At 41.3% G+C, this 18,957-nt stretch overlaps 1 protein-coding gene across 1 annotated transcript in view; it reads left to right on the forward strand.

Moving 5' to 3' along the window:
* The first annotated feature begins 503 nt into the window (after positions 1 to 503).
* The window catches only part of LOC116066759 (collagen alpha-1(XVIII) chain-like), a 78,988-nt gene continuing 60,534 nt past the window's right edge, over positions 504 to 18,957 (forward strand). The window contains exon 1 of the mRNA XM_035998424.1: positions 504 to 754. Coding sequence (XP_035854317.1) covers positions 664 to 754 — 91 coding nt within the window. The 5' untranslated portion in view covers positions 504 to 663. The remainder of the gene's footprint in view (positions 755 to 18,957) is intronic.

The following is an 18,957-nucleotide window of genomic DNA, read 5'->3' on the forward strand; positions in this document are numbered from 1 at the left end:
ACTTATAAGTATTTATTTCTGTTTTTATTAATTACCACTGATGAGAAACAACTTTTCGTTTCTTCTGAATATGCAAGCACTCCGTGAAATGACAATAAACAATTAATTCTTTTAAGAATAGGTTGGATGCATTTTGCCTGTCAAAAGGCGTAATGTATAATTATAAAGCTTGTCAGTAAAAATGACTGACAAGCTTTATAATTATACATTACGCCTTTGTAACTTATTTATGAATTGTTAGAACATTTTAATCATGACAGTGTGTTTTATGAAAACAACATATTAGAATGTGAATATATATATTTGTGTTGTGTTGCTTGAGTCTGGAATAGAGGATTTTATATCCTGTACCAGACATTATTTCAATAAAATTTCAATAAAGTGAATTGACTTTATTACTGCAGAAAAATGGTCACCAGTAGAGCTTTTATTTTGAAAAAAAAAACCCATGCAGGAAGTTCCCTCCGGCTTGCCGCCGAACTCATTTTGCACACAGCCCGTTCCACAGGTAGACGAAGAGCTCGGTGAAACTTTCCCCTCACAGAGATTTATCCCCGACCCCCCCACCCCCCAACAAGCTGCTGAAAGTGTCCGCTGGAGATGAACACAGCCTCGGAAGGATTTGAACTGATTTTTTTCTCCAAAATAACGAACAGTTGAAGGATGCGTGGAGCCGACAGGTGGTCGACATGGAGCTCGCGGACGTGCATCCTCCTGCTGATGGTCGTCACACAGACCCGATCCCAGCGCACAGGTCAGTGGGTGATGCAGTTTGTACTTTATGCTCGAACTACTTTTTTGCATGTTTGTACTAAGGCTTCCTTGAATTAATACGGCGGAGTTTTAAAGAAAATGTGACCGTAAAAAAATAGTCCATAAAAATGCAGAAAATACTGCTAAAATGATGTCAAACGTTTTGGTAGGCTATCTTTTGAAGTCGGCTACTTTCTAGGGGTCGACCGATACTGGTTCTTCAAGGCCGATATCGATACCGATTTATTAGTAGTTAATGAAACCGATAACGGATATTTGGAACCGATATGCATTTACAGTAGGGCTGCACTGATATGAGGAAAATATGCGATTGCGTTGCGATATGATTGACGATATTGGAGGGAGTGATCATTTTTGGATCATTATTCTCATTTTCATTGAAAAATATTAAAAAAATATATTTTTAAATGATTATAGTGTGATTTATGCAAGAATCTGTACCAAAGAAAGAATTTTTCATTAGTCTGTAGGATATGATGTGTAGGATGGAATGTCTCTGCAGCACCACAATACCTAATTCAGAATGCTTTGACACATATTTTGCTGCCCCGTTTGTCATTTTATGACTCACTATGCAGACTGATGTCATGAAGTGGCGTGTGTATGACATGCCAGTTCGTATGTTGTTATTGGCGTGTTATCAAGACGCTCTCTTTTTAGCGTGTTTATCAACGCCGTTTGGCCTCCATTGACTTACATTACCTTGCGATTGCGTGTGAATTGACGCCGTAGCGAGTATTGTGAAAGGGCGGAAATCCACGTAGGGAGGTTGGTCGGGGGGGAGGGGGGGAGGATGGGTCAAACAACGCAGGAGACCGGGGACCGTGTCCTCGCGATAACACGCCACGTGGCTTTAGAAAGTGGCGTGTGTGTTTACGCTGTGACGTTGCAGACTGCCGTCCGCTGTATACGGCGTAGACATACGCGCGGGTGGCTCAAAATGCGTACAGATAACACACCACTTGGCTTTAGGAAAGTGGCGTGTATGTTTACGCGAAGTCCTGATGTCACGCTGCACTGATATTCTCATCCACTGCTGAATTTGTCTGAATAATGAGCAGGCTATGTGTGCTGACACATGATCTCAACGCTTGGTATTTTTTAGGCTGGAATGAAGTTGTGGTTGATGTGTGAATGTCTGGACTTGTCCATTGGGAATGATGAATAGCTCATAGCGTCCCCTCTACTGTGTTCTGAAGCCTTTGTTTGCTTTGCAGAAGTGAAGCATGTAACCTCTGCGTCTCTTTTTTAGTTTGAGTCTATATTTTTTTGTTTGTTGTAGTTTTGCGTCTCTCTCTGGTGGTTTTTGCACCTTGAGGTTGTATTGTATCTCTTTGTAATAGTCATTTAATTGACCTAATTGACTTGAAGAAAAAAATAATCATAATCGCGATTATTTTGGTCAATATTTAAAATCACCATTATTTAACACGATTCCTACTCGTTGACTTTCGGGAAGATGTTGCATTTATTGGAATTAAAAAGCAACAGTGAAAACACCTTGAACTGTGAAGTTTCCCTTCATACTTTTTTCCCGTTTGAACTTTTTTTGAATTCCCCTTCAGAACACGAGACAAAATAAGAGTTTGCTTGCAAAACGTAACGTGCAAAATAGTAGTTTTTTTTTTCTCGATTTCATTGTTGGTGTGATCGTCGGGAGCCGGAATCAAAATTGCGATCAAAATTTGGATTAATTGCACAGCACTAAGTTCAACAGAGACTCTGTCACGGGAAGCCCCTGACCCCTCGAGCCCCTGTTCCTGGTCGGCCCGTTGACTAATCCATCAATGATTTTGAACTTGTGTGTGCGTGCTTGCGTGTGTGTATGCGTGTGTGTGTGTGTGTGTGTGTGTGTGTGTGTGTGTGTAAAGGGTGGTGATTTGCGGTTTGTTCATATTTTCCCTTCTTCAGGGCTCATCAGTCCCTGCCCCAGAGAAACAGACACACTCAATCTTCAGCGCCAAGTTTTACCACACACACACACACACACACACATACACATACACATACACACAAACACTGCGCTGACATTCAGGCATGCCCACACATTTGTGTAGAGACTTATTTGCAGAAACCCTCTGACAAACTTCACACAAGAATTCATGAGAAATCTGCTCACGCTCACGGCGCAATGGTTTCTGTTTATCCTGGTGTTGTTGTTTTTTTGTTTTTTTTCTTATTCTTTTGAATAACATGACACTGAGATATTTGGCAGTGTAGAAGGAAAAACTTTCTGCAAGCAATCGTCAACATATGCGTCCGATTTGAGTCTGTCCGTCAGAATTGAAGAAGTCTCTCTACGCTCATGGTTTTGCTCTCGTGTCCAACAATGATCCAGGGAGAAATCCGTCATAAGAAAAGCAGTGATTCCAGTTTGTCAGTTTACACTAGGGCTATTGGAACAAATTCTGAAAGTCGAATATATTTCGAATAGTAAAAAAAAAATTAATACTATTCGAATGCTGAAATTACTATTCGAATGTGATTTCTTTTATTTTTTTTATTTTTTATAAATATGTTGGCTAACATTACCTAATCTTCCTCTTCTTGCCTTGGCCTACCCGCATGTGAAAACGAAATGCTTTTGTCATGTCACGTCTGATGAACAATACGTTAGCGGGAGTGAGAAAAACAAGGCATTGTGAGCTAACGTTACGTACCGAGTAAAGTTAGCACAGGGGGAGTGACAGGCTGCGGCTGGAAATCGGAAGAAGGATGAGAAATAGTTTTAACATGACTTTAAAATCGACATCCACCGAGCCAAAATGCTTATGTTATCATTAGTTAGCTCGTTCTTGTTTCCTAACTGGGTTGCAAGTTATAGGAGCTTAGCTGGGAGCTTCATAGAGACAGCTAAAGTTAATGTTAGCTGCACTACAGCTGTTAGAGTTAACATAGCTGGGAGCTTCATGGAGACAGCTAACGTTAATGTTAGCTGCCCTACAGCTGTCAGAGTTAGCTTAGCTGGGAGCTTCATGGAGACAGCTAAAGTGAATGTTAGCTGCCCTACAGCTGTCAGAATTAGCTTCCACTTCATTAATTACCTTCAGCTATATTCTCAGTAATGTGACAATCTGCAAGAAACAGGTTGCTTATAAATCACTAAAATAGTAGTGGCAGCACTGTTTGGCTTAGTTATCAATGCCGTTAGCATCATGGCTAACACTATTGTTACTTAGCTAGTTTATGACAAGTCGTTTCGGCTGTGCTTTCTAACATGATGTCATTGTGCTAACCGAGCACCGTTAGCCTTTACAACAGAGCCGCTTCACTACACTTGTTAGATAATGTTTCATTCCAGAGTTCTCTGTTGAGTCGTGTTTGTCGCTGTGTGCTCGTGGTGGAAAATTAATGTAAACAGAGAGTGGCGTGTCAGAAATGCAATGCGTCGTGACTAGGGCTGAACGATATACCGTTATCGTATCTATATCTAGATATGAACATTCAAGATATTAATATCGAAAAAGTAACGATATAAACGATAGATTTTCCTCCGCGCACGCCCTGCATGTACAGCTCTGGCAGTCACCATAATCACTTTTACGATTGCCCTTGAACGCACCATTACGGCCAGCCAACCACAAAGCTTAATTCATGTGGATCGACAGCTGAAGCCAGCCAATGACAAACATAGAAGGGCAGGAGTGAGGGAGACGGAGACTGACGCACACACACAGGACATTCACAGCGGGGAAATCGAAACGAAAGAAAAGTAACATGAGTGCGGAAGATAATGCGGCCGGTGGCGATGCAGAAACTAATTTTGTGCCAAAATTGGAGGTATTTTGGATTTAGAAAGGATGATGTCAACCAGAGCGAGGTGTTGTGCAAGTCGTGCTTGGCGAAAATTGCGACGAAGCAAGGTAGCACAACAAACATGTTTCACCACCTGAAACAACACCATCATGTGCTGCACGAAGAGTGTATGACAATGAGAGAAACACTGGGGACTTCTCAGTCATCCCAAAAGAGGCCCAAGCAAAGTATGATTGCTGATGCTTTCAGTAGTGTTACACCATATGAGTCGACGTCCACCAGACATAAAGACATTACAGACGCTATAACTTATCACATTGCAAAAGACATGGTACCCGTGTACACAGTCTCACACAGACATGGTTAACAAGCTAGTGTTCCTGGCAAAGAATCTGTAACTGTGCTGTAACTACCTCTGTTTTGTTATGCATTTTCTGCATACTGTTACGTTGTCTTATGAAGAATATAAGATGTTGCACTTCAATGCACTTTCAATGTTTCACCTTCCACCAGCTGCTGCATTTTATTTTTTTTGTTAAAGCAGAGCTGCAGTTTATTTATTGATTGGTGACTATGTTACAGTAATGTTGATGACTGGCAGTGAGTTCTAATCAATAAAACTGCACTCTTTTGTATTATGATGTGTTTATTTTTCTGAAAAATACTTGATTTTCACCGAACCCGTAGTCATATCGTATCGTATCGATATCGAGATATCTGGCATGAATATCGAGATATGAAATTTTGTCCATATCGTTCAGCCCTAGTCGTGACGTAGGTCCCCTTCAAGGCCAGGCTGATGTTGGAAGTCCCTCTAGTGGACAGAACGTGTAACAACAACCACATGCTTATAGTAGCATTGACAATGCATAAAGCCTGAGTAGGGTAGTACATATTAATAACAGGCTGCATTTGAGCATTATATATTCTAATATTATTTGAATATTTAAAAAACAAAACAAATGAAATGCAAATGGTATTATAGAGGAAGACTGACAGCTCTAGTGTACACTTAGCTACAGTAGAGCTCCAGAAGCCCAGAATACATGTTGCATTTTGAGAAACCGATTTTTGCAATTTGACATTGTTTTGAAAATTGAGCCAAACGCAATCGTTAGTTAATAGACGGATAAAGTAGCGGGTTCAGGGTTGTGACCAAGTCATCTTTGCCCAAGTCCCAAGTTAGTCTCAAGTCATTTGGTCCAAGTCTCAAGTTTTTTTTTATTGGGCAAGTCCTTAGCTTAGTCAAGTCAAATCAAGTGCAGGGTTTTTCCTCACTCAGAATGGGCCTTTGAAGGGACACATATGAAGTGGGGGGGGGGTCTGGGGGGGTCTGGGGGGCCATCCCTCACATTACATTTTGAGTGTCAAAGACTTATGTCTCAGTAAGACTTACTTACTAATTTATGTCAAGGAAAATACTAAATCCTGGTAGCAGGTAACAATTCAAAATATAAAATGTAATGGAATATAATGCAGTAAGGGAAGGGGGGCTTTTGCATCTGACTACACTTGATCATAAAGTCCAGTTCATTTGATTAGTACAAACAGGGCATAACGGTAACTTTTTTCCCAAGGAGCACATTTTGTTTCCACATTGAAAAATGTAGGACTGACTTAGGCTACATACTGCTATTACTGTTGAAGCTAATTGTTTACAATACAATAGTGTTATGAAGTGTAATGTTTTCTATTTTGAAATATGAAATGTCAGTCATGGCATGCATGTGAACCACGGATTAATTGCAGATTTAACCATCGTAGTGTGAAATACAGTTTAACTGCTCAGCAGAGAGACGGAGCGGGAAGATTTCTTTTCTCGCTTTCGATTTCACGTCATCCAATCATGACAATCGCGTACCGGGACCTTTTTTGACTCGTCCAATCGTGTTTCACAGTTTGCGCCGCTGCTGCTGCATCGCATACTTGATAGTTAGACAGAAACGTGACCACGTTAAGTTATATTATTTTAGATTTAACAGCTAACATTCAAACTTGTGATTACACGCGAGTCCTCAGGCCTCAAATCAAGTTGTCTCGAGTCATTAACTTACAAGTCCAATTGTTTTTGTTTTTTTTGTCAAATCTTAAGTCATAAGAAAGGTGACTTGAGTCTACTCTAGTCCAAATCACCAAGTCTGAAGTCCACATCTCTGAGCAGATTTGAAAGGTTTTTTGGGAAAATGTAGGAAATTAATAACATAAGTACCAAAGGATGAATCAGGCCTGTGGGAAAAGTGGCTCCACCAAAAAAGGGATTTGTAAAAAGCTCCTGTCAAACATTGAGCATCGTTAATCAATAATTTACTGACTGACACCGTGAGAGGAGCAGGGGGCGGGTTTTTCCCCCCACGCAAATCCTCAGGAATCACAAGCCTTTGTTTTCTTTCTCTGCATTTAACAGATATACCGCCTCTCAGATTTACTGTGTTTACATAACATGTAAGTACTTAGCAAAAGTATGCTGCGACACAGGCAGCAGACGTTTCCCCTGGGTGGTCCTTGATATATGATGCTATATTTTATCAAAGCGAATGGCAACAAAATGGTCATAAAACCCCCGTGTGCTGCGTCGTACAAAATGAGTAGCTGTTCACATAACTGCATGGCTTATATTCGGGATGCAAAGGGAATATAATACAGGGGATAGTTACATCAGAAGGGAAATGTCAGACTGTTTATCTCATGATTTTACATTTTCTTTCCTGGATGCACAGCCTGTCTGAACATGAAGCCCATTTCTGCTATCACAAATGTGGAAATTTCACTTGTGTAGGGCCTCTATATATATATATATATATTTGTATTATAGCTGCAGGCCAAGTTAGAAGTGATATATTATTATAGCATTTTATTTGCCATCTTGTACATAAAGTATTGTGACTATGAGTTTGTTTCTTTAAAGAGTTCTCACAGAAGGACACGTGTGGATTTTCTAAAGGAGCACTGCCCCTGTTTTGCAAGTTCTGATAAAGAGTAAGATCCCTTTTTTAAATATAAAAACATCCGCGAAACTGCGTTCGCTAAACCCACCAGACTCCATGTAAATAATCAGTAATTATAGCATCGTAAAGTACAATTCATTCAAAGTCGACAGAAACAAAATAAAACTATGAAAAGCAGTTTTGGTTCGTCTGTCCACTTTTCCAACCATCACATCTATAGTTGTGGTTGAAATAAACACATAGTTTACAGATTTACATGTGAAAATATGTTGGTTCTATACACGCTAAAAGTATTGTTTTTTTTAATGGAGTCTGGTGGGTTTAGCGCTAGTGACCTCAGAGCTGTTTCTGGTTAATCAGAAAGGTCTTAAAGAGGTTTTAAAGGTCTATCTCTGTAGGGATCCTTTCCATAATGTTGTCAGACACTTAGAATATTAATCTGAGCCTGTCAGCGGCAAAACGAGCACTTTTGTGAAGGTAAATACAAGCTGGACAATTGCCCTATTAACTTACATTGTGCAACGTTTGGTCAGGTGCCTTTTGGCGTTTGTTACTGACGCAAAAAGTCTACTTGAACGCCTCAGTCAGACGCCGTGGGTTGGGACTAGGGCTGGACGATATATCCATATTATATGGTCGTCGATAACGATACCAATACTGTGACTTCGATATAGGTTCCTAACGATACTTTTTCCGATACCAATTTAAAAAAAAACAAAAAGAAATGACAACATTACACATTACGGCACAAATCTTTTCATTTATGTGTCAGCTCCTACTACGTGAGCCCCGTCTCTCGGTGTAACGTAGAGTCTCTACAACGTGGAACGTTAGGCATCCAAGCTGTTTTTCACACGTACAGGCAATTCGCTTCTCGTTCCTCGCCTTCAAAGTTCAATTCATTTTAACTTTAGTCGCGCAACCTTGCCCCCGCTTTCACTTGTTGCTGAGTAGCGTACATTGGCGTTCCATGGTCCCTTGCAGGGTCCGAAATGAACACTCGCCAGTCCCCCCCCAAATGGGGGTACATTTTCCGCTTGGCAAGTTAAATTCAGAGGGCTGTCCGCCACGCGGCGAGTAAATGTTTGTACCAAAATAGTTGTGTTTTTCAGTCTTCATTTTGGTGAAGCTGCAGCTACTTTCTTCTGTTGCTCTGCTGTCTGCACGTCGGAGCTTCGCGGGGGGGGGGCGGGCCCGACACACAGACACTGGCGCACACACCGGAACGGCAGTCACCACATCACTTCTGTTTACTGATAGACAGCGTTAATAATTAGGCTAATTAATTAGGTAGTATGTGCCAGATGACCAAAAGGACGGGAAACTGTTTTTCAGACTGCAGTTACGCGGCACTCAGAGCAGAATTTGGCAGATTTGCCGACTTATAGACTCAGAAATACCAGAAAGTTTACATATTCAGGCTGAAAAAAAAAAAGTAGTCTTTGTTTTGCTTGTTTTGCTGAACTAAGGACCTTTTTTCTGACTTTTTCAGGGCTTTATGTCAACCAAACTGTAAGTGAGAAGACTTAGACTGAGAGACATGTATTAATACAGTCAAAGATATTTGACTTTTGCGGTTAAATCAAAGCTTATCGAACATGTCTGGCCCCTAATGCGATTCTTGTTTGTGAAGTTGACTTGGACACCCCTGCAGTAGAGAACAAGGTGTTGTATCCTCAGGTTGAGCAAACGGCAGCTTCTTAAAACAAATGTTCCACATAGCTGGGAGGACATTTCTTCACTGCGGTTCACTCCCATTTTTTATTTATTTTTTTTGTATTTTTTTTGTCTCTAATTACAGCTTTCATCCTGCGTGCGTCTCAAGTTCAGCCCTCAGACTGATCAGACCTGTAGACAGTAACAAATGGAACATCAAACCAACCGCATGCAAATAATATGACCTTCCCTACAGAGGGCTTTAAAAAGGCCCCATAAAGGCAGCTGTGGGTGTTTTCTACCTGCTGCCAGCTACTTAAAAGTGACAGCGGAAGTGTATGTATGATCTCATGCTGAGAGGGGGGGGGGGGGGGGATGTTTTGCTTTCCATCTTTCTATGCAATCTGCCATCTAAACCAGCCGGTCAGAAGCCGCTCTGCGTTACTGGGGAATGCTATGTTTTCTCAGCTGCAGAGCTGCACGCGGCTTTGAGGTGGCGATGACGGTGATAGCGGCAGGCTGCGGTCTGCTTCTCCCACCTGCTCCGCTCTTCAAGTTCTAATCCGCTGTAGTCGCCCACAAATGGCGAGTAAACATTAGGGGGTCATTTGAATTTAATTTCTAAAAGTAGGAACTAGGGCTGCACAATCTCATCGCTGTTTTTATCGCCATCGCGATATCAGCTGGCACAATGAACACATCGTGAAAGGCACTCGGATGGGACTGGGCAATATATCAATATAAATCCATATCGTGATATGAGACTAGGTATCGTCTTAGATTTTGGATATCGTAATATCTTGATATGACATAAGCCAGGGCTGCACGATATTTTGGTTCATCGTCAACATCGCAGGACGTTGAGTTGAGATGTTGACGCTAAAACCTTTTTTTTGCTGCTTGATAGAAAAGTAAACTTTCACCGTTCTCCTTTTTATCGTGATTGTTACCGGCCAACCCTCCCCCCTTTTTAAGACAGGTGGTCATGTGACGTAAGATCAGTGCATCAAACAACCAAAGCAGGCCCCGCTAGTCGACCACAACCTGAAATTTAGAGGAAGCAACATGCATGCGTTATTAATATCATTGACTTTAGCCTGGATTGACAGTATTATATGAATACAATGGTGTCATGTCGGTCAGCCGGTGTATTTCTTCCTAATGTCCCTCTCCAAAATCTCTTCAGAAGAGCAGTCACAGCTTACTTGCTTTGTGTTTGTAAAGCATTAAAGAATGGTTCACATAAGAAAATTTCCTTTTTCATTTTCTATGGCGATGCACTCCCTTACAAAATCACCCCAGTAGTTGAGAATGATTTAGTATTTCTAAATAGGGCTATTTATGTCATCTTGTAAAAATTTGTCTTTTTTTCATATCGCAGGGAGAAAAAAATATCACAATGCCAGTTTTTTCCAATATCGTGCAGGCCTAACATAAGCATCGTCTTTCCCTAGTTTTACAGGCAAGTGACGTCATTTTCTGAACTTACCAGACTGGTCTAGCTGTTTGTTTTTGTTTTTACGGTATTTGCCTTTACCCACTCAGTCATTGTGTTCACATTGCTGATGATTATTTATCACAAATCTCATTGTGTAAATATTTAGCGAAAGCGCCAATAGTCGACCCTACAAGATCGCAGCGACATCGACGTCGAGGTGTTTCTCAAAATATTGTGATATTTGATTATATCGCCCAGTCCGACACTCAGAGATGTTTGGTGGGTTGAAAGAAAATGTCAGTAGAAAATTACACTTAAATTATTATATAATATATAATTACACACAAACTGTCATTCTTTTTTTTTGGTGCTGCCTTTTATATCCAATTCATTGTTCAGTTTGTTGTGTTTTAGCAGCAGAACTGAGGACACTTTAATATCCGTTTGTTCATCGCACGTGATAGTTATCGCCATATTCAACAACGTTAGCGCATTTTCCCTGTGTCGTGCAGCTCTACTAGGAGCCGGAATCTGGCCTCTTGTTGGAACTTTGGTTTTGTACCTCCTGTAACCGAAAGAACGCAAGTTTGATTGCCACAGCAATGCAGCCGAGGTGCCCTTAAGCAAGATATTTCATTTTAGCCTACGTGGACAATGACATCAGCTAAAATCCCTGAAACGTACTGCAAGGACTGACACTGACTCTTAAACACTTGGTTTTTAAATAATGTTTTAATTGAAATTTGAAGGTTATGATACTGTATATTCTTTGCACATTCTGCAAACACACTGCATCCCCCCCCAAACATTAAAAACTGATCAAAATATGTAACTTGTGCGATATAACGCCACAGGTTTGTGCAGGCTTAAGGAACCGAGTGTTAGCAAGGAGATTAACTTTAGCCTGGAGCTAAGTTCATATAAAAGTATCCTTCTCACACTTGACTCTACAAGCCGCGATACCAATAATTGCGCCCCAACCCTCCGAAAACAGAAGCCGTTTGTTCACAAGACTCAGTAGCTTTTATTCAACGGCTGACTCATTTCTAGTCATCATTCAAGTTTACTGGCTGACGCAGCTCTACAGTGGAACTTTTTGGCTTTTCTGCGTGCAAGACTTGAGCCTGAACTGCCCTCAACCCCGAACCCAGAGTAGATTCATCCATTGTCTTCTCTTCCTATGGAGGCAGCAACATGTTTTGCACGGCACCCCTAAATCATTTCCACCAAGGAGAGCCAAAACAGACTCTTGTGTGCAGATATCAGGCAGAGGGGGTGACTGGCCAGCAGCAGAATGTAACTAAGTAGAGTCTTTTTCTTTTCATGCCACTTTCTACTTCTACTCCGCTACATTTCAGAGAGAAATATTGTCCTTTTTACTCCACTACATTCATCTGTTACAGCTTTAGTTACTAGTTACTTTACACTTTAAGATTCCTGCACACAAAACACATAACAAATATTTATAAAATCGGATGTTTTATTCTGAAGTAAACTAGCCAACAATATAACGGCTACAAGTCCAGCTGAGATGATTAGTACTTTAAGTACATTTTCCTGATGACACTTACATACTTTTACTGAAGTAACATGTTCAATGCGGGACTTTTACCTGTAACAGAGTATTTTTTTAACAGTGTGGTGTTAGTAAAGGATCTGATAGCTTCTTCCACCAGTGGAATGAGGACTACGTGTCAGAATGACGTGGAGGAATGCTGGGAGGACAAAATTTTAGCTTTAGACAGCTTTAATTTGAGTGTTGACGTCATATCTTGGATAAGAGTTGAGCGGTAACTTTCTGATGTGGCTAGAGGGTTGATGAGTGTTTGGGTTTTTTTTTGCGGTTTGTCATTTTATGACTCGCTGTGAGCATCGGCGGAGTTTATGAACAGTATGTGCCCTCGAGTACAGTATCTGGGCTGCAGGAATTTGAAACTCACCTGCAGCACTGAGGCCTCGAATGTCACGTCTGTTCAGGCTCATGGTGCAAAAATGTCCCAAAATATGGAGGATCCCTTTTAGATTTCTGCCAACACTGAAGTAAAATGGGCAAAACTTGGCAAATTACACATACAGACACATTAGGAATGTAAATCTGTAATTTGACTTTTACTCAAGTATGTTTTATTTGAAGTATTGCACTTCTACATACTGTGGAAAAAAAGGAAATAAAAAAGGTCGCTTTGGCAAAGTATATAGTCAAATCGAAAGCTGGAGAAATCTTTTCTTTGGCTTTTTTGTCGCCTTTTTCAACATTTTTGTCGCTTTTTTCCCACATTTTTGGTGCTTTTTTTCAAAAGAAATTTTGCGTTGTCGCGTTTTTCCACCGGGTTTTAACCCGCCAGCTGTCAAGATCTGGAACAGTGGTTGTGTCATTTTTCTTGTCTCTGCTTATCTGTTTTATGCTCATGTGTTGTAGCGTTGTGGCTTATCTAATGTTTTTTCTGGAACCGTCTCATACCCTGCTTTTGTCTGTGCCAAAAACCAACTTGGACACAGCGCCGCAGGGTGTAAGGATCGGGGGTGGAGGAGGGGGGAGGGTCACGGGTGTTGATTTCTGCCGAGCATCTGCCAGGATGCCCCACGGGGGGGATTTTGTTTGCTCTTTTGCTTCGGAGCATTTGAGTTATTTGATAACTGGTAAAGAACAGCAGGCGTGATGGGTTTCTAGTAAACTGTGAGATTGAGTTACACAGATGTTAGTACACATTTGGTGCAGAGACACTCATTGGTTCTCTGTGCTACTCCAGACTTTAGACAACAGGTGGCAGCATCTCAGCTTTATTTTCTTTGGCATTTACACGTGTGTGTGTCTGTGTCTCTGTGTGTGTGTGTGTGTGTGTGTGTGTCTGTGTGTGTGTCTGTCTGTATCTGTGTGTGTCTGTGTGTGTCTGTGTGTGTCTGTGTGTGTGTGTGTGTGTGTGTGTGTCTCTCTCTCTCTGTGTGTGTGTCTGTCTGTCTGTCTGTCTGTCTGTGTGTGTGTGTGTGTGTCTGTCTGTATCTGTGTGTCTTTCTCTCTGTCTGTATCTGTCTGTATCTGTGTGTGTGTGTGTGTGTGTGTGTGTGTGTTGTGCAGAAACCAAGAAATACCATTTTTTAGTAGTTTTGAGTTTCCAAAGTACACTTTGGAAAGTAATTACTAGTAAGTACTTTTGACTCAATAGAAAGAGCAGATACACAATCAAATGACCAAAACTGGATTTGGAGTCGGTGTACCATTTTCATGTTTGTCCTTTGTTTATGTATGAAAATACCTCAGTTGTGCTGTCCGTCGAATGAAGGCGCATGGTTTTTAGTTGTCAGGGCTTTTCACAGAAACCTATTTAAAAAGAACAGATCATTTTAAGCTTATTTTGTTGTTTTATTCCCAGCTGCAAGAAAACACTGTTATCCGTAGTTTACAGTACACAAGGCACGTTTTGCAATGAGTGCAGTTCAGGAAGTGCTCTTGGTAAATAAGAAGGAGAAGAAAATCTAAGATTTATTGGTAGGAAAATGAAATAATTACTGATAAGAGCAGAATGACCTAAACTGGAGTTTATGAAATCAGTGATACCAAAAAAACTGTTAGTGTTCCATATGAACATATGCATATACATTTCTTTTCTTTTTTATAATTCCTAAAATCCTTTGCAGCATTTTTTCCATCATTTATCATTGCAACCAGTGATCAGTACAGTACCTTCTAGCAGACCTGACCCCTGCAGACTCTGTGCTGCTTCCATCTGCTGGTTCATGGAAGTACTGCGAGTACGTGAATGGTTCCACTGCATGGCCAAAAGTATGTGGACATCCGAACATTAACACCCATATGGGACCAAAGCACTCCAGTTCCTCCCAAAAGGTGTTGGATTGGCTTGTGCAGGCCGGTAATGTTCTTCCACACCAGACTGGGAAACCCATCTCTTTGTGGACCTGGTTGTAGTTGTGTTGGAAACCGTTCCCTCATTCACTCCCTCACTATTCCCTATCTAGTGTTTATTAAATAGTAGGGATGCTCTGAATCCATATTTTCGGGGTTCGCCCGAGTACCGAATCCACTGGTTAAGATTCTGCCGAATCTGAAACTGAATACCGAATCCTCCTCCCATCCTCAGTCCATGAACACAGTAAACACATTAATGAAGTAAACAGTGACTGTCCTTCCTTTGCCGTACCTGAAGTTGCTGCATTTTGGCTGCTGTCTGTAGATTCCTTCATGCACAACTCGTATTCTTTTGGATGTTTCATACGCAAATGTTTTAACAGCGGTCATTAGAGGTGCAACGATGAATCGATTAATCGATTAGTTGTCAACTATTAAATTAATCGCCAACTATTTTGATAATCCATTAATCGCTTGAGTCATTTTTTTATTAAAAAAAAATAAGATTTCTCCGATTCCAGCTTGTTAAATGTGAATATCTTCTAGTTTCTTCTCTCCTTTGTGACAGTAAACTGAATATAAAAAAAAAGACAAAACCAGACATTTGAGGACGTCCTCTTAGGCTTTGGGAAACATCGATCCACATTTTTCACCATGTTTTGACATTTTTATAGATCAAACAACTAATCGATTAATCGAGAAAATAATCGACAGATTAATCGACTATGAAAATAATCGTTAGTTGCAGCCCTAGCGGTGATGTTGTGTATAGTTTAGGGTCCTCGCCACCACGAGACAAATCGGCATTGCAAATTGAACATGTAGCTGGACTTGAATGGCCTTCTTTTGACTGAAAGTACTGCCCAATAACACTTACTCTGCTCACGAGTTCCATTTCCACTTTCTCACAGCCTACTGCATTGAACGCTCCACCTACGTAAACACCTTCCCGTAATCAACGGCGCCGTCATTACGTCGACCAGCGTAGGGTTCGGTTTGGTGGGAAAAAATTCTAAGGTTTGGCAGAAACCCAACCCCGTCAAAAAGCCCAATATTCGTCCGAATCAGAAGCCGAATCCTGGATTCGGTGCATCCCTGTTAAATAAGGAACTACATCGGGAACGACCAAACCAGATGTCAGACACCGAAGACATCGTTGCGTCAGGAGATGCTCCGGTTATTTGTGTGGTGAAGGCGGGCGCGCCTGGCATCACGTAAACAAACCCAAACAAAAATACCTCTAATATGTCCCCGAAACAAACCGAGCACCCAGCACAATAGTAAAAGGTTGTATATTATACATGTTGCGTGTCGCAGACAAAATGATCTTTCACCTTGGCCTGATCCCCTCTTGTAGGATATATCTGGAGCGTATAACCAATCAAACAGTGTCACAAGCCAATATAAACATCTCTTTCCCGCATGAAAAGTACTAAATTACTCAGAATTCCCCCCCATTTGCCAGAAAATCCTCCACATCGTTTTGTGCAACAAAGTTCAAGAATACTATGAATAATACTTTGAAAGTATCTTGTCTATCCTTAACCATATACGTTATTCTTTCCATTGTTAGGCACGAAGACATTTCTCTAAGCCACCGTCCAATACTAGGCCTATTCACATCTTTCCAAGCAAGAGAAATCAACCGTTTGGCTTCCAGTAAACACATATCTATAAGTATTTTTTATAAGTGCCCATATTATGCTCATTTTCAGGTTCATAATTGTATTTTGAGGTTGTACCAGAATAGGTTTACATGGTTTAATTTTCAAAAAACACCATATTTTTGTTGTACTGCACATTGCTGCAGCTCCTCTTTTCACCCTGTGTGTTGAGCTCTCTGTTTTAGCTACAGAGTGAGACATCTCACTTCTGTTCCATCTTTGTTGGGAGTCCCACATGCTCAGTACCTAGGTAAGGACTACTAGCCAGTCAGAAGCAGAGTATCCAATCTTTGTTGGGACTCACACATGCACAGTAGCTAGGTAAGGATCACATCAGCTAGCTAGCTGTTTCTCCAACTTCAGTTAGTACAAGGCAGGATTAGCCAGCGCTAGCATGCTACGGTTAGCCCCCTCGTTTCGGCCAGTGACGTAGAAAGCCGTGCAGATTTTGACCAGCTCACCCGGAGACTGAAGGCAAGACACATTCAGAAACCGTATCTCACTCAGAACAGCATGGATGGTTGTTTTCCAAGTTTGTTGACATGTGGAAGCACCAGAGACACAAAATAACTCCCCAAATCCCAGAAAAAGTGTTTTTTTTTCCCATAATATGGACACTTTAAGTTAGGATCAGCTGGGTACAACCCCAGGATAAATACTTTGGGAGGGAGAGGCAGCTTAACAGACACTATTTGAAATATCATTTGTGCTACCTCTTTCCAGAAGTCTTTAATTTTATTACAGTCCCACAAACAATGAAACCGATTCCCTTTGGAGTGATTGCACATGTAACATAGATCTGGGTTTACCCTATTAAACTTATGTAACTTTGCTGGGGTAACATATGTTGGCATTATATCATGCTGTATATCTGAAATGAATACCCTTCCGTTCAGTGTCTGTAGTTTTGCATTTGTTTCAGGATTCATCTACTTCTCTGACTGTTTTCATAACATTGTAGAAGCCCAATATTTTCCCCTTAATTCTGCCAAAAACTGACAAACAACGTACCAGAACACATGCACCCACAGTCTAATCATTGAGTTCCTGTGCATGTGGGCTTCCCCACCAGTGTGTTATGATTGAAGAACATACATGTGAGCGTGTGAATTGTGGGGTGTCCCCCGAGGAGAACCCAGAGAGAAACACAATACGGCCATTACACGGAGAGACAAAGAAACTGCCGGGGCCTGAGAAAACGCCAGAAACATTAGCTCCCATCATCCTGGATCTTTTTTCTTCCTTTTATGAGATAAGAAAAGACTCGTAGATGAGAAGAAGAGCGATGGAGGCTTTCATGTCCCAACAAAGAGGTTAAATGAGGCGAAGAAAGTGGATGGGTGAACTTTTAAGTTGGCGGTCTGTGTGATTAACATCTTGTGCGCGACACGTTGTAAAGATGGAAAGGCAACTAATCAACTGTGTGATTATATCCTGGGGACGGGTATATGAGCTCCGAGTACCTCCTCCTCATGGTGTCGGACAGAGACTTAATCCCAAATATGGACATTTTCATATATCATTTTCATTCATATAATCAATTAAAACACGATAGTCATACCAAGAGCTCAAAATTCTTTGAACTGAATTCAGTGAGATTTTTTTCTGTGCAGGTCTAAGAAAGTTATACACACACACACACACACACACACACACACACACACACACACACACACACACACACACACACACACACACACACACATCCCCTGACAGTCTTGCAGCTCTGGAGGAATCTGGTTGGCCTTTAGTTGAGGTCGGGGACATTTAGAGACTGAGAGCTGCAATTTATACACTCCATTTATACACTTTTCACCTCTTGTTCTGTCTCTCTCTTACACCCATATCCTAAAATGCTCTATGACAACGTAGCACATTCTATTTATTCTGCTGAAGTATTACGTGCCCCTGTATTTGTGGTTTGGGGCTGATGAGTGGTTAAAGAGGAAGTAGACATAACATTCCCGCTGGAGCGTTAATGTGCAGCTGAAGTACTGGAATGTTGTGTGTGTGGGTGCGCGTGCGTGTGTGTGCGCGTGTGCATGTGTGTGTGTGTGTGTGTGTGTGTGTGTGTGTGTGTGTGTGTGTGTGTGTGCGCGTGCGTGCCAGCTGTGCAGAAAACAAGAAATACCGTTCTTGGTAGTCTTGAGTTTCCAAAGTACACTTTTCCTTGCTTTTATATTTATTCTCTTTCTTTTCTTGCGTGTGTGTGTGTGTGTGTGTGTGTGTGTGTGTGTGTGTGTGTGTGTGTGTGTGTGTGTGTGTGTGTGTGTGTGTGTGTGTGTGTGTGTGTGTGTGTGTGTGCGCGCGCGCGCGCGCGTGCGAGTTTGTGTGAGATACTCCAAATGAAAAGCACCAGGGGCCTTCATGAACTGACATTCACTAACTCACTGAAGCACAATGCCGTGGTGTGTTTACTTACCCTGCTCGTGGCCCTGTGCAGGTCAGAGCAGCTGACAGCTGATAGCGATGAAAAGTTGTTGGAAGCACAGCGAGAGGGCTAACATGCATGTGGAACGGGCTCATTGACTAGCGTGTTGAACATGCAAAAGTGTTTGTTTTTTTATATTTAAAATCCAGATGTCTGTAGAAATGGATGTGTAGCTTGTCCGTTCTCTCTCAGGTAATACAAATAATGCTTTTTTTTTTAAATGTCAAAAATATCCACATTCTTTAAAGGAAATGTGGAAATCGGATTTATGTGATGCTTTTTATTCTGCTGCTGTGGAGGAGGAAGGAAAGAAAGAAAGAAAGAAAGAAAGAAAGAAAGCTAGAAAACCAACTAGACAGGAAGTCTCGCTCTCCCCCAAACACACTCTCTGTAATTGCTTTTGGTAATTACAGCAAGACTGAGTCATA

Source organism: Sander lucioperca, chromosome 24 (assembly GCF_008315115.2).
Source record: "Sander lucioperca isolate FBNREF2018 chromosome 24, SLUC_FBN_1.2, whole genome shotgun sequence".
Taxonomy (NCBI): Eukaryota; Metazoa; Chordata; class Actinopteri; order Perciformes; family Percidae; genus Sander; species Sander lucioperca.